Here is a 13,170-nt window from a genome sequence, read left to right as displayed (position 1 = left end):
CCCCCCCCCCCCCATGGCCTCTGCTTCTACGCATCTATTCAAGCAGGTGTCAATGGCAGACGGCTGCCTATCCTCTCCTTCAGACGTCTTCGCCATAAAACTGCATACCCCATGTATCTCTCTCCCTGCAAAACCCATAAATCTCCTTTACCTCACTTGCCCGTCTGGGTCTTCATTTCCTTCTTGAGGATCTCTGAAGAAGAAAATATCCCCATCTACTGTTATCACTCTTGTGGCCCAGACCTCACCTCTCACCAGAAGAGATAGAGACGGATCGAGAAAATATCTCACTGGAGTACTTGAACCCCAAAATAGGCAGATCTCACCTCTCACCGGAAGAGATAGAGATGGATCGAGGAAGGGAAGGGAAGGAAGAGAGAGAGAGAGAGAGAGACGTCGCGAATTCCACTAAGTCCCCACCAAAGTCCTACCAATTTGGTGGGACTTTATGAAGGAGTGGAGTGGGAGAAACCGCCTGCCACTTGGGCCGACAGTAAAGTTGGGTTGTCTGCTCACTTTCCAACCCCAAAGCAACAAACAACTTTAGAACTACTATTTTTCAGAAAAGTGCATCAATACTCCCACCCCAACTATCCCACCCTGCAAAACCCCGCTATTCAAATGGGCCCTAACATTTCATCAAGATAATAAGTACCCCAAAATATGATTCTGATCCCCCGCAAACCTACGTTTCTGATTACCTCTAGAATGCTAGAATTAGCCCATCAATGTCTTCCACCTCATTGGATAAGCTCATAAGCATCCCACTACCTCTTTCTCAGAAGTACCAATTCATATTCGGAACTATACAGCTCCCAAACAATGACTGAAATCATTTCAATCCTGGCAATTCAAGTACGCTATCTAGGCGTGCTTCCCAGTTTCCATATCTTCTTTCGTACACTTCCTATGCTGAGATGAGGCCGTAAAATCAACAGATAAAGAGTCTTCTGATGGCACGTTATGCACCTCTCGGAAACAGAACCATCACACTTGTAGTTCAAATCATGGACAGATAATTTATCAAGTGAAATTAATAATTCAAGTCCCTACATCCCACTTCCCAACTCAACGAAATCCATAAAATAAAAAAGATGCTCACCTTTGTAGCTATCAGAAGAAACAACATGAAATAATCTAGTGGGAGGTTTGTAGGGTGAACCCTAGAATCAGACTAAACACCCCTCTGACAACCCAAGACACCCAAAACAAAAGGTCAACAAAAGTCAACCTTCTCAGATGAAGGTCAAACTTTAGCAATCACTCACACACAGATAGAATAGATGATCTTCAGAATACAGCAGTGATCTAAGGGTCAGATTAAGAGTAATTAAACAGTAGTCAAATCTGAAACAAAAATATTCAGGAATAGGAAAATTTTATTTACTCAAAATCAGAGCCTCAGATAAGCCTAAAATTCTGGTTGAGTGTCAATCTAGGCTGGTACTTCAATCCCCAAACATAACACAGATTTAACTCAAGGATCAAATCAGTAAAATCTGGAGCTTGGAAAACAGAATCTAGGAGATTTTTAATCACAGCAGATCAGAGGTTCCGATCAGCTTGAATCTCAGGTCGAAGGGTTCTCTAAGGAGGTCCTTTGAAACCCCAAAAGATGGAAAGCATCTACTGGATAGATTATCTGATTCAGCAGATCTCGAGATGAGCAAAAAGGGCCCTAAAACAGGGCATCCGCCAGGTGCAACTTGGGGTGTCTATGCTGTAAGGTAAACCTTACTTCTAACAGCATATATTCAGCAACAACAACATAAGATTCCCTCCCAACTCAAACGAAATCAAATCCCAGCAAGCACATAAAGAATAGGTGATAACAGTACTTACTTGAGATGGAGAAGACAGAGTTTAGAAGAAGATAAAATAACAATGGCTTCCCACCAAGAACAAGGATTCTTGATCTCCCACCCTTTACTGAATCGCACAGCACTCCATTGAAGCAAAGCTCAATTCTATTAATCATCCAATCATATCTAGCCAATGGCCATTACAAGTTTTTTATAGAAAAACTGAATAATAATCCTAATCTGACTAGGAAAATAAAATCCTATTGCTATTAGCAAACATAGAATAAATAGGAAACTTAATCCTACAAGAAAAGATCCCACACGTCACAACCTGGTGAGTGTTCCAAGCTAACTAAACAACTTCAATTAAAAGACTAACTAAACTAATAAAGCAAATCCCGTTTCCTACTTTTCTACCCATAATAGGCCCATTACAATGAAAACACATAGTATCAAAGGCCCAACATGTATAGAACCCAACCCAAGGCATATTTCTACTAAAATAAGCCCATTTTTGCTGATTTATCTGCATCATATTCATAATTGTAAAGACTTGATAGGCGCCTCGGTAGGTCTCAAAAAATGTAAAATAAAATCTTCTAAGCCTCTAACCAAAAGACCAAACTAAATAAAAGAAACACAACACCAAGGACATTTTTCTTCAAGAGTCGGCATCAACAGACCTACAATCTCACAGAACTCAAAAAGCGCCATACAACCACCACCACAATACCATAAACACAGAAATCTACATTAATGAGTAATAGGAATAGGAACTCCCCACACCACCTCTCCCCTGCCCCCAATCCCTAAACACCATTACCTGGTGTGCTCTGTCTCTTCAGTCTAACAGACAACACTATCTAAGTAAATCCATCAGAACAGCAGAAACCCCAGACTAAAAACTAGACCCTTTTCTTTTTCTGGGATAAGTAGAAAGAAGTCTTATTAAAGGGAGAAGAGGAACAGAATGAACTACCATACACAAATCCCCATACGCCAAAAAAAAAACACTGGTTTCTAATATCAAACAAATATTAGCTTTAAATTTAAAAACGATGAGAACCCCCCCCCGCATAAGAGGCATGCTTCATTACCTTACCGCCGACATGTACTCGAGTTGCATGACTGTGAAGATTCCCTGCCATTTCCTAGATCCTCGCTCAATACACCAAACAGTTGCCTCACCCCCCCCCCCCCCCCACAAGGTCAATACTGGAGTTACTTTTTAACAGATTCATATCCTCAAAAAAAAAAAAAAAAGCAATATCCTCCACATTTATTGAAAATAAACATTGAAAAACAATGAGGGAAAAAAAATATATATATTAATCTATCTTTTTTCTTTTTCAATCTGGTCAACAAAATAGTGAAAAGAAAAATCTTTGATATTAATATTCGGAAGACAAGTAGATATCATGGAAAATATTCTAATAAAATTATGTTAAAAAGCCATACAGAAGTACAAGAAGAAAGAGCTTACTTGTGACAAAAGTCATCAAATATCCATCGGAGTTTATTGGGCACGGTATAAAGATAGCTGATTTCCATGAAAGCAGCAAAAAGCTTTGGATTATAAGGATAAATTTGCAAGCCTTGTAGAATGGACTCCGTTATTGCTGAGAGTTTCAATTGCTTATGATGTTTCTGAAGCATTCTGATGTAATAATTGTACAAAGATTCAAGTTGAGAACTCTGGTGTCTTCTTTCTGAAATTAAAAATAAAATTTAGTCAGCAGAAAGCCAAGCACCATCTTTTTTTTTTTTTAATATATAATTCACTTGAGAAACAGAGAAGTTCTGCTTTTAAGTTACTAAAGAAAAAGTCTAATTGCACATGGTAAAAACATATTTAATCATTGAAGCAGTAGAAAAAAGGAGAGACAAATATTATAAAATGATTAATAGGAACTACTGTTAATTACTCTGGAAAATGTTATGACAATCAATTTACCAGGAGTAAGGCACACAGTAATGATGAATTCAGAATTATATTATTGACCCAGCAATCTTCGCAAAGGAGAGAGCACTTCATCCAAATCTTATCCTAAAATAAAGTAGGCTATATCATCCGCATGGCAACAATCTTTGGAGACAGAATCACCACACTGGCAAGGAAACCTAGAAAGTGGAACATATCCACATGTGCATGCACAAACAACACACACACACACACACACACACACACATGCATACTTAATCTTAATCTGTTATAATATTTTTAACAAAAAACAAAATTTGAGAACAAGGAAGTAGACAAAAGAATCTAGGTAATATCGGGGATATAAACATATAGAAACAAAGATAAATTAAATAGAATAAATTACAGGGACACCAGATACATAGCCTCAAGAGAGAACAGAATAAATAGAAGAAATGAGGCTCAGAGCCAACCTTCAATTTTTATCACATTTTATGAGTATGTTGGAAGATCATCAATGTAGACTTTCAAAGGCAGTGAATCAATTTTTACAATAAAACTTGGATAGAACCACTAAAGGCATATTAGTAGTTCTAATCCCAATCAAGGGGACAGGAGTTGAACAATTTCACCCAATTAGTCAAGTAGAAAGTGTTCTACTGCTTGCTTGAAAAAACTGTATGCTTTACTTGATGTTCTATTCACAATTTCAAAATGGAATTAGATCGGGCTGAATAGACCGGTTCGGAGTGGAATCAGCTGAGGACGATCCTGATTCCTCCCGTTCCTGACCATTTCCATCTGATTCAAAATGTAATGGGATCTGTGGGATCCGAAATGGCTGGACCCAATCCTGACCCCGATTCCGAGTTTGAAAACCTTGGTTCTATTCTTCTCTTTTCTTCCCTGGGAATGGTTTCTGAAACAAGTTTGAGCGCATAAATGAAAAGTGGGGAAGATAACTTTAACAAAACCAAGGATTCAATTACTCGTATTTATATAGTTTTCACTTGGATCTTTTCATAACAAATTTGTAATTCAATTGATTGAAGTAATCATGGGGGATAAAGAGCTGTTAAGATATGTGCTAAAGGTTACTCACGATAAGGGGAGTGTACCTATCGTGTTTTATGTTTAGTTGTAGAGTTGTGTTTAGTTATTTCCTTTAGTCTAGTTATTTACTTACCTTGTAATTAGACCTATAACCTACAAAGAGTCAATTACCTTTTGTTATAACTTATAAGTATTGGGGATTGACCACAATAAGGAATTCTTAATCCTCTTTTTCATGGATTCTGGTTTATTTGTATCTGGTTTTGTTACAAGGTACCATAGCAATGAAGAGGGAAAAAAAAAAAAGAAAGGTGACGCAGTTGGACGATTGATTTAATTTGGGTTGATTCGTTTCTTTATTTCTTTCCTTTTTAGAGTTAGAATGGCCACATTAGTTTGGGAGTCAAGTTTTATTTGAGTAGGATTTTATTTCCATCTTAGTGTAGTTTTCCATTGCAATTACTTTCTTTCCTTATTTGTCTTGACATTTGCTTTATATTGATGTAACTTGATGGAGAAAGACAGTTTTGAGTTTTGAGAATTGAATTAAGTTTTGGATTAGAACCATGGCAGCCATGCGTGCTTCTTTCCTCCCCTGATCTGCTTCTCTTCTTTCCCCTCTCTAATATTCTCCCTCTTCTCTGATTTTTCTCTTTATTTCATCTTCTTCTTCTTACTTCTCTAATTTTATTCCATATTTTCTACTGCTGTTTCTTCTGCCAAGAGATAAATGAGTTGATCAATCTCTCCCGTTAGTGAATGGGTTGGTCTGATATTCTGGCCACCGCTTGCCCTTCCATAGGGGACTCAAACCCTCGAGTTTCTCCTCCCAACTCCTTCCCTGTAGGGAGCTGACACACTGCAAATCAACCTGGTTGCTACAGTACCCGCCCAAAACAGGTTCAGGATTTCATTTTCAACTTCTGGGATGAACAATTTGACTGCTAGTAATCAGTAGATCTTGGAGTTGTGATCACACGCTTGAAGTTTCAGGCCCATCTGATCCCTATTGAAGGAGTTCTCCAAATCTGAAGGGTTGCTGGACTTCCGCCCCTGTTCTTCTTGGCCGAAGGTTGAAAACAACCTCATAGAAGTGGGTTTTATTTTCTTTATTTTTTATTTTCCAGAAATAACTCTTTTACTTTTATTCTCCACTTTCCCTTATTCTATTTCCATTCTAAATCTACCCCTTGTTCCACTCACGGTACAACCCACTCTCTTCTTTTCTTTTATGATCTAAACTTCTAGTAAATTAAAATTCTGCCATTCCTTATTAGAAACTTCCACTTATTTAGAGAACTGTCATTCTCTCTTGATATTTGGTTATAATATTTGTGCTATTTGTTAATGAAGTGGGCCATAAGTGATCCGATTCCAATCTTGGAACCCGGATCCACATCAAAAGGAATATATTGAGCTGCATACGTTGGTGAGTGTTCGTGTGCTCCGCTGGTCGAGTTGGTCAACTTTTGCTCCTCAATAAGATTCTTTGGTTGTCTTATTTTTCTTCCCGGTGGCTGTCCTGTTTTTATTCTCATGCCGCTGCATCCGTTGCCACAACCCCCACTACACTCTCCAACTCACCATAGGAGAAATAGTGAAGAATGCCATAAATGGTCTAGGGATTGTCCCAAGTATGACCTCCGAAAGAGCTGATTGGAAGACAAGAATCCATGCAGCCGACCTCATATAGCTGAGATTTTCCTGCTCTACTGGTGCTGGCATCTTTGCTTTTACTTTCACTGTTCTTTCATTCGACTTTTTTTTCTCATATTTTGTTTTTACTTGGATCCATGTAGTCGACCCCATTAAGTTGGGGTAAGGCTGAGTTTGTCTCTTGGCTACCAACTATTTATGTGCCTGCACTTTATATTAAGATCCAGACGTCGGAATACCACCAATATTTGCAAGCATATTTGTTTGATTGATCACTAACTTGGTCCAAAGATCTGGCAGATCGGATTACTTTTTCTTGGGTTTCTTGGTAACCTGCTAATTTGGTGGGCATGCTATATATATTGCAAACCAGCTGTTGAATCAACTAAATATTTTGGGGATTATTGCAAGTGTCTGCAAGAAGCTTCAGACTTGATTATGGATTTATGCAATCCTCATCCTTCCTGATGCTGGTTACTGCTGCCATATGATGATTGATGATCCTTCGGTGTTCTCCTTGCATTATTTGTCTACATGTAATGCCTACACATGAGGGGGAGATTATTCTCTGAGATGTTTGAAGATTATTATTATTATTTACTCATGTCATCAGCTAGCCGACCCCATCAAGTTGAGATAAGGCTTTATCGTTGTTGTGGTTGTGGTTGTGGTTGTGGTTGTGGTTGTTGTATCTACTCATGTCACAGCATAGTGTCATATGCTTATTTAAAGATTATTATTATCTGCTCATACCATCTGCCCGTGTCCTCAGCAATAATTTTATCTAATAAAGATGGTTACTTGTTTACAACAACCTTATATTGTTACTTGTGGTTCCTACCTATGTTGTGTAATCAGTGGTTTCCAGCAACCTTATGCTATCTTATGTGGTTCGCAGGAACATATACTGCACTTTTATCAGTGGTTTGCAGCAACCTATGCTATGCTGCACTTTTATTTGTCTTATTTGTGAAGATTACTAATTGCCTTCCTTGAGAAGGGCTTATGATGTTGTTGTTGCTGCAATGATATTTTGGATTGCGATTGGTATTCTCTACCGCTTATTTTGTTCATTACTGTCTGGATTTATTTGACACGAATATTTTTTTCTACTATTGCAGCTGATGATCGGTGTGCTTGAGTTGGTATTACTACCAGAATGAAGTTCGCTTTGTGCTCATTGGCGTCTTCGATCGTTACATATGTTCGAGACTGGTTCTGCTGTTAGTACCTATTTATTGTTGTTCCAAGCTGGAGCCTTTTGATAAATATATACGCTCCAGCTCGAGGGGCGGGTGTTTAGCTGTAGAGCTGTGTTTAAGTTGTGTTTAGTTATTTCCTTTAGTTATTTATTTCCTTGTAATTAGACATGTAACCTACTAAGAGTCAATTACCTTTTGTAATAAGTATTGGGGATTGACCACGATAGGGGATTTTGGATCCTAATGTGGGGTCCATGGTTTTTCCTTTCTTCTTCCATCGTTCTCTTTCTCCTCTTCTTCTTCTTCTTCATAGATTCTGGTTTATTGCATCTTGTTTTGTTACTAAAGGGATGTCATTTAAAAGGTTCTGCTCTTATCCTAACTCTAATCACTGTGTTTCTATCTATAATGCTGCGAGCTAATTTATTCATGAAGATCAATTAAGAAAAAAAAATCAAAACGATAACACGTTCAGCAAAATCCATAGCATAAGATTTAGCCAAGCAAGGAATTGGGACTGGAAAGACAGAGATGTACATTCGAAAATTATGATATTGTATAGGTCTAGTATTACAAGACAAAAGTTCAACACCTAACAAATCTGGTATCATTTTTCCAATAAATTTTTTTATAATTTATTCATTAAGAAGAAATAAAAGAAAGAGAAAACAACAACAATGTAAATAAATTACAAAGGCAGGGAGCTCCACAGAGAGAGAGAGAGAGAGAGAGAGAGAGAGGATGTCAGATGACCTGGAAGCACCATCGAAAATGCCTCTTCTAGAACTTTAATCCCTGCAGCCCATCCTGAAGTCAAATCTTCAAATAAAGCAGCAGAACAGATTAGGGCAACTGCATGATCTTTTATATCCCCCCGCGCCCATCCTGACCGTAGTGCTCTAATGCGTTCTTTAAATCCTTGGTGAGCTCTAAGCAGCTGTAGACTTGATGGTTGATCTGTAAATGGACTATATTTCACACCGCTTCCTAAGCACGATAGAATGTGTACTGCACGCGATGAGGATGATTCCAAACTACTTCCCCGACAATTTGCAAGCTCCACTTCAGCATACCAAAAGTACAAAAGCGGTGAATTTGACTGAAGTTCCTGCTCATTTGGTTTTAAAAATGTAAATAGATGTCTATTTCATGCATACTACTATAGTTAGTTAGAAAAAGGTCCATTCCTCGAAAGGGAGATAGTAAATGACCAGAAGCATAGAGTATGCACATTGAAGTAAGGGGATAAAATCCACATGCAACCTCTTAAAAAAACGAGAGAAAGAATGCTGCTAGGCTGTATGGTGTATGCTAGCGCCTTTCCTTGTGTCTATTTCCTTTCCTCCCATCCTATGAATTGACATATCTGCTCCCTATTGTGGGAGGAAAGAGAGAGAGACATAGGGAGGAGCTAACATATGCTAAGCAGCCAGACAGAGAACTCGATCCAAAAAAAAATAAAAAAAAATTATAACACCTTAACAGAAAATAGATCAACAGAACAATAGATGGCTGAAGCAATCAGTAAAATTGCATGACACCACGAAGTGAAATAGAGAGGATAAAAGCAGTCCAAATCCCAGCCCCAGAACTGGATCCTAAGAGTTTCTAGAGTCGGGCTTTGTTTAGCTTCAGGTTTCCTTTACTATTAAATCATATGTTTTCTAGGAGAGGGAGTTGTGTGTGATATAGAATATCCATGTTCTGAATTCTGATACAGAGTTAAACCAAAATACATACGATTGAAGTAGGATGTTGGGAGAATTTTTTTACGAAGGAACCAGAGTTTGAAATCTGAGGAAGAAAAACTGATTGGTCATGGTATCAAGCAAAAATGGACCCTGATTTCTACCCAGATTGCACTTGGGTTTGAAATTAAAGACATGACTTGCTTTGTCCTTGTATGGTAGGGTAACTCTCTCTGAGAGTTCCCAAGACCTCATTGTGAAAGATGATTCAGCTACAGTCATAGGTTGGCTCAATGACAGTCCGAGTGGCCTCAGAGATTTCATACTTGATTAGACATATTTGCCAACCTCGTTCCTGCAGTAAATATCCCATTACAGTAGATTCGATCATTCAGAGGACAGCTAATGAGGATGGTTGTCCATTCTAAAATGTAGCTTTCTGTTTACTCTTTCCCTATTCTGGGGTTGCTTCACCCTTGTTCTGTTGAGGGTTGACCGTTGGCACATATTTGAATATTCCCTAATCTTTTTATAATGAAGGGAGAGGAAAAGGGATACAAGTTCAGAAAATTTTCAAGTTCCATGTCATGCAGTAATAATTAAACTTGAAGCCCACAGGTATGTATACATAGACACTCAACACTCCTAACTGTAACTTTGAAAATAAAAATTCCAGCATGGACTAGTACCCTATCGGTATAATGGCCAATTTTCCCACATCAACTTGCATTTGCAAGATCTTTGTTTCCTTGGAAATGTAATTAAATATCCCTTCTCAGGACATAAAAGTATGCCAGTAATGTAAAGCTGATTTGGACAAGTCAAACCAGCTCACCAAAGAACAACCATAAACCAACCCAAAAAATATGCACATGAAATCAGACTATAAAGAACTGAAACTCATCCAAAACTGATGGTTGGCTTGGCCTGAGCAGGTTCTGAAAATTGCTCACATAATCTGCAATTTTCTGGGCAGAACTGATAAGAAAACTGAATTTAATACTTGTAAGAACTTGAGCAGATAAGTAACACTTTATGTGGTTGGGAGAAGAAGAAGGTAAGCTAAGGAAGAGGACCTCTCGGGCTTCACACCGCAGAGAGTCAACTGGATCAACACCAGTTCCATAAGCCTTAGATCAAACACAAGACAACTCTTCATGGAGAAGACAATCACAACAGCCATTAATTTGTTCATCAAAAATCGTTCCAGCTTTAGGAGCTCTTCTTCTTTATTTATAATAATGGGGAAGGGAATTACAAAATAGAAGGTTCCTTAAAAAGAAACCTTAATTTAGTCTTCTAATACAAACTTCCTAAAAAACTGAAATTAGAAACTAACTACTAATGACTTGATTCAACTAATAACTTGACTCCTAAGAAAACAAAGACTTAACAAATTAAATTGAACCCAACTAAAAAGGAAACTAATGAAAAAGAAAACAAACTAGTAATCCCGTATGCAACCTTAAAGCCCCTCTTTTAGTCCCATAAAAGTGGTATATTACACTCCAAACCACATGGACTGAAGGCCCAACATATATACAACCCAACCCTAGACTTATTCCTACTAAAAAATGCCTAGTTTGGTGAAGAATCTGCATCAGCGAGACCCAAAAAAAAAAAAAAAAAATGCCTGACAAAAGTACAAGATAAGCTGTAAATAGAAACTAATCCAATTCATGAAGACAAAAAGAACTTGAACAACTGGACCCAAACCTAAACTAGCTTATTTATGACCCAATGCCTCGCATAGAAATTAGGGATCAGTCCAGCTATCGTTAACAAAGTGAGGTTAAAAGTGGAGGCAGGGGCCAAAGGAGAGGCGGCCCTGAAATGTGAATATGTGAGACCATTCTACTATTATTCCATTTAAGGATTCTAGTCATAAATCGAGACATGTCATGGTAGTCTGCACTCTAAAGATGTTTTCTTTCTGTACAATATTACTTATTTAAGAACCAAATAAGGGTCTGTCTGTTTCAACTTCAAATATTGTCCCAGAAAATCAATTATTATTTAGAAAGGCCATTTTATATTTTTTTATAGCAATTGTCATTTTTTGGCTGGGCATAACAAGGAAGCATATTTGGGCATGGTTGATCAAGGGCAAGAATCAAGTCATAAGATGGGGATGAATCCCCATGGTGCCAAGTGCATCAATTATTGAGATACCACTACTTTTTTGGTAATACAACATCCTTTCCAACTTTTTTCTACTGCATTTCAATAAAATCATATTCCCTTTCTTAATTCTCACGAAATTTGTGTTGTCTTTGTAAATTACAAAAAATCCCACAAAATACTATATTTTGAAACAGCAGAGCCCAAGTGGTGGAGCCACATTCCAAGGAGAACACCAAAGTCATGAGAACAGCTTCCTATTCTATAAACTTGGCTTAAGTCACGTGGCTTGATCACTGATGTAGGATTTACAAAACAGGGAACGAAGATTCTCTTTCCAAATCTACACCAACTAAAAATTGGGAACAACTATATACTGAACAGTAAGATATTGTTAGAGAAAGGAAAGGGGCTCGAATGTGACTTTGTCATAGCTGTAGATCTGCATCTTATTTAGGGCTTGACCTTTGGTAAACTTGCGACCAAAAGAAGACTAAAACCCCCCAGCAGTTTTCTTCCACGTATTGATTTTTAAAACCGGCTACATCTACTTTAGATCATGAGCTTTGGTCAACTTGCATCCAGAAGAATAAGAAACACCCCACCCCCCAAAAGTTTTTTTTTTTTCCATGTATAGATTTTTAAAACCAATATTTTATTTTAACAAATGAATGTGCTCCATTTAGAATCTTTGAGAACTCAGGTATACTCTCATTCCCCTGCAGGAAGAGAGGACCAAATTGATGGCCAAGTGACAATTTATAAAGTTTTCTTTATTGGCACCAAATGAAAAATTATTTTTAAAAATGGGAATAAGAATAAATGAAGGAATAGCCCAGGAAAAAGAGAAAGAAGAAAACCACCCAGAGAGAACGACCGACTAAGCACCCAAGCAACCAGCTGAGATACAACATCATCCCATACCACCCCAAACACCCATCCGACAAACAACCCTACCAAAACCCTCCCAACAATGCAGCAAAGCGAAAACCCTTGGGGAAAAAGAAAAGAGAGATCAGATACAGCCTCAATCACAATTTTTAGTAGCTTTCTTCTTTGGCTCCAGCCATTTCAGCAGGTTTAATGGCTTCCCATCCAGATCCATTAGTGGGTGTTTAGTTAGGTAAATCTTTGGGATGATATTCTTTAGAATGATAATTCTTAATTTTTGGAGTTGTTTGGTTCCACTAGGATGACCCTCATAAGTGAGCACCCTACTTCCCATGAATGGCCATATTACAAAGGATGTGTTCCAAATCTGAGTTTACCTCAACACTTAAACTCAGATTTGAGCAACCTTTTTACCACCTAATATAAAAGGAGAAAGCGGAAAGAAGTTCTCTACGGAAACGCGATGATCATTCCTCCGGCACTTCTCCTTCTCCTCCGACAGACTTCAGCGACATCCGGAGGCATCTCCTTCTCCTTCGACAGCCTTTGGAAACCTCCGGCTTCTCCTTCTCCTTCTCCTTCGACATCCGGCGGCATCTCCTTCTCCTTCGACAGCCTTCAACAACCTCCGGCTTCTCCTTCTCCTTCGATTCTTCTCCAGGTATGTTTTAGACTTTTAGTTTGTATTTTAAATTTCTGATTTTGCATGTTTTTGTTTCTCTTTTCTTCTTTCTTCTCCCTGCTTGTTCCTTCTACGTATGATTATTTTTTTTTTCTTCCTGTGACTGTTGGCTGATGTTGGCCGGTTTGTAACTTTGTAAGTGAAGTTTTTTTTT

At 38.1% G+C, this 13,170-nt stretch overlaps 1 protein-coding gene across 1 annotated transcript in view; it reads right to left on the bottom strand.

Moving 5' to 3' along the window:
* Positions 1-13,170, bottom strand: part of LOC122079355 (nuclear exosome regulator NRDE2) — a 29,857-nt gene that overhangs the window by 3,075 nt on the left and 13,612 nt on the right. The window contains exons 7-8 of the mRNA XM_042645752.1: positions 8,388-8,742; positions 3,286-3,511 (exon numbers count right to left, since the gene is read on the bottom strand). Of these exons, the coding sequence (XP_042501686.1) occupies positions 3,286-3,511; positions 8,388-8,742 (581 nt within the window). The remainder of the gene's footprint in view (positions 1-3,285; positions 3,512-8,387; positions 8,743-13,170) is intronic.

This window comes from Macadamia integrifolia, chromosome 5 (genome assembly GCF_013358625.1).
Source record: "Macadamia integrifolia cultivar HAES 741 chromosome 5, SCU_Mint_v3, whole genome shotgun sequence".
Taxonomy (NCBI): Eukaryota; Viridiplantae; Streptophyta; class Magnoliopsida; order Proteales; family Proteaceae; genus Macadamia; species Macadamia integrifolia.
Note: the sequence above shows the minus strand (reverse complement) of the source record. Positions and strands in the feature narration are given on the sequence as shown.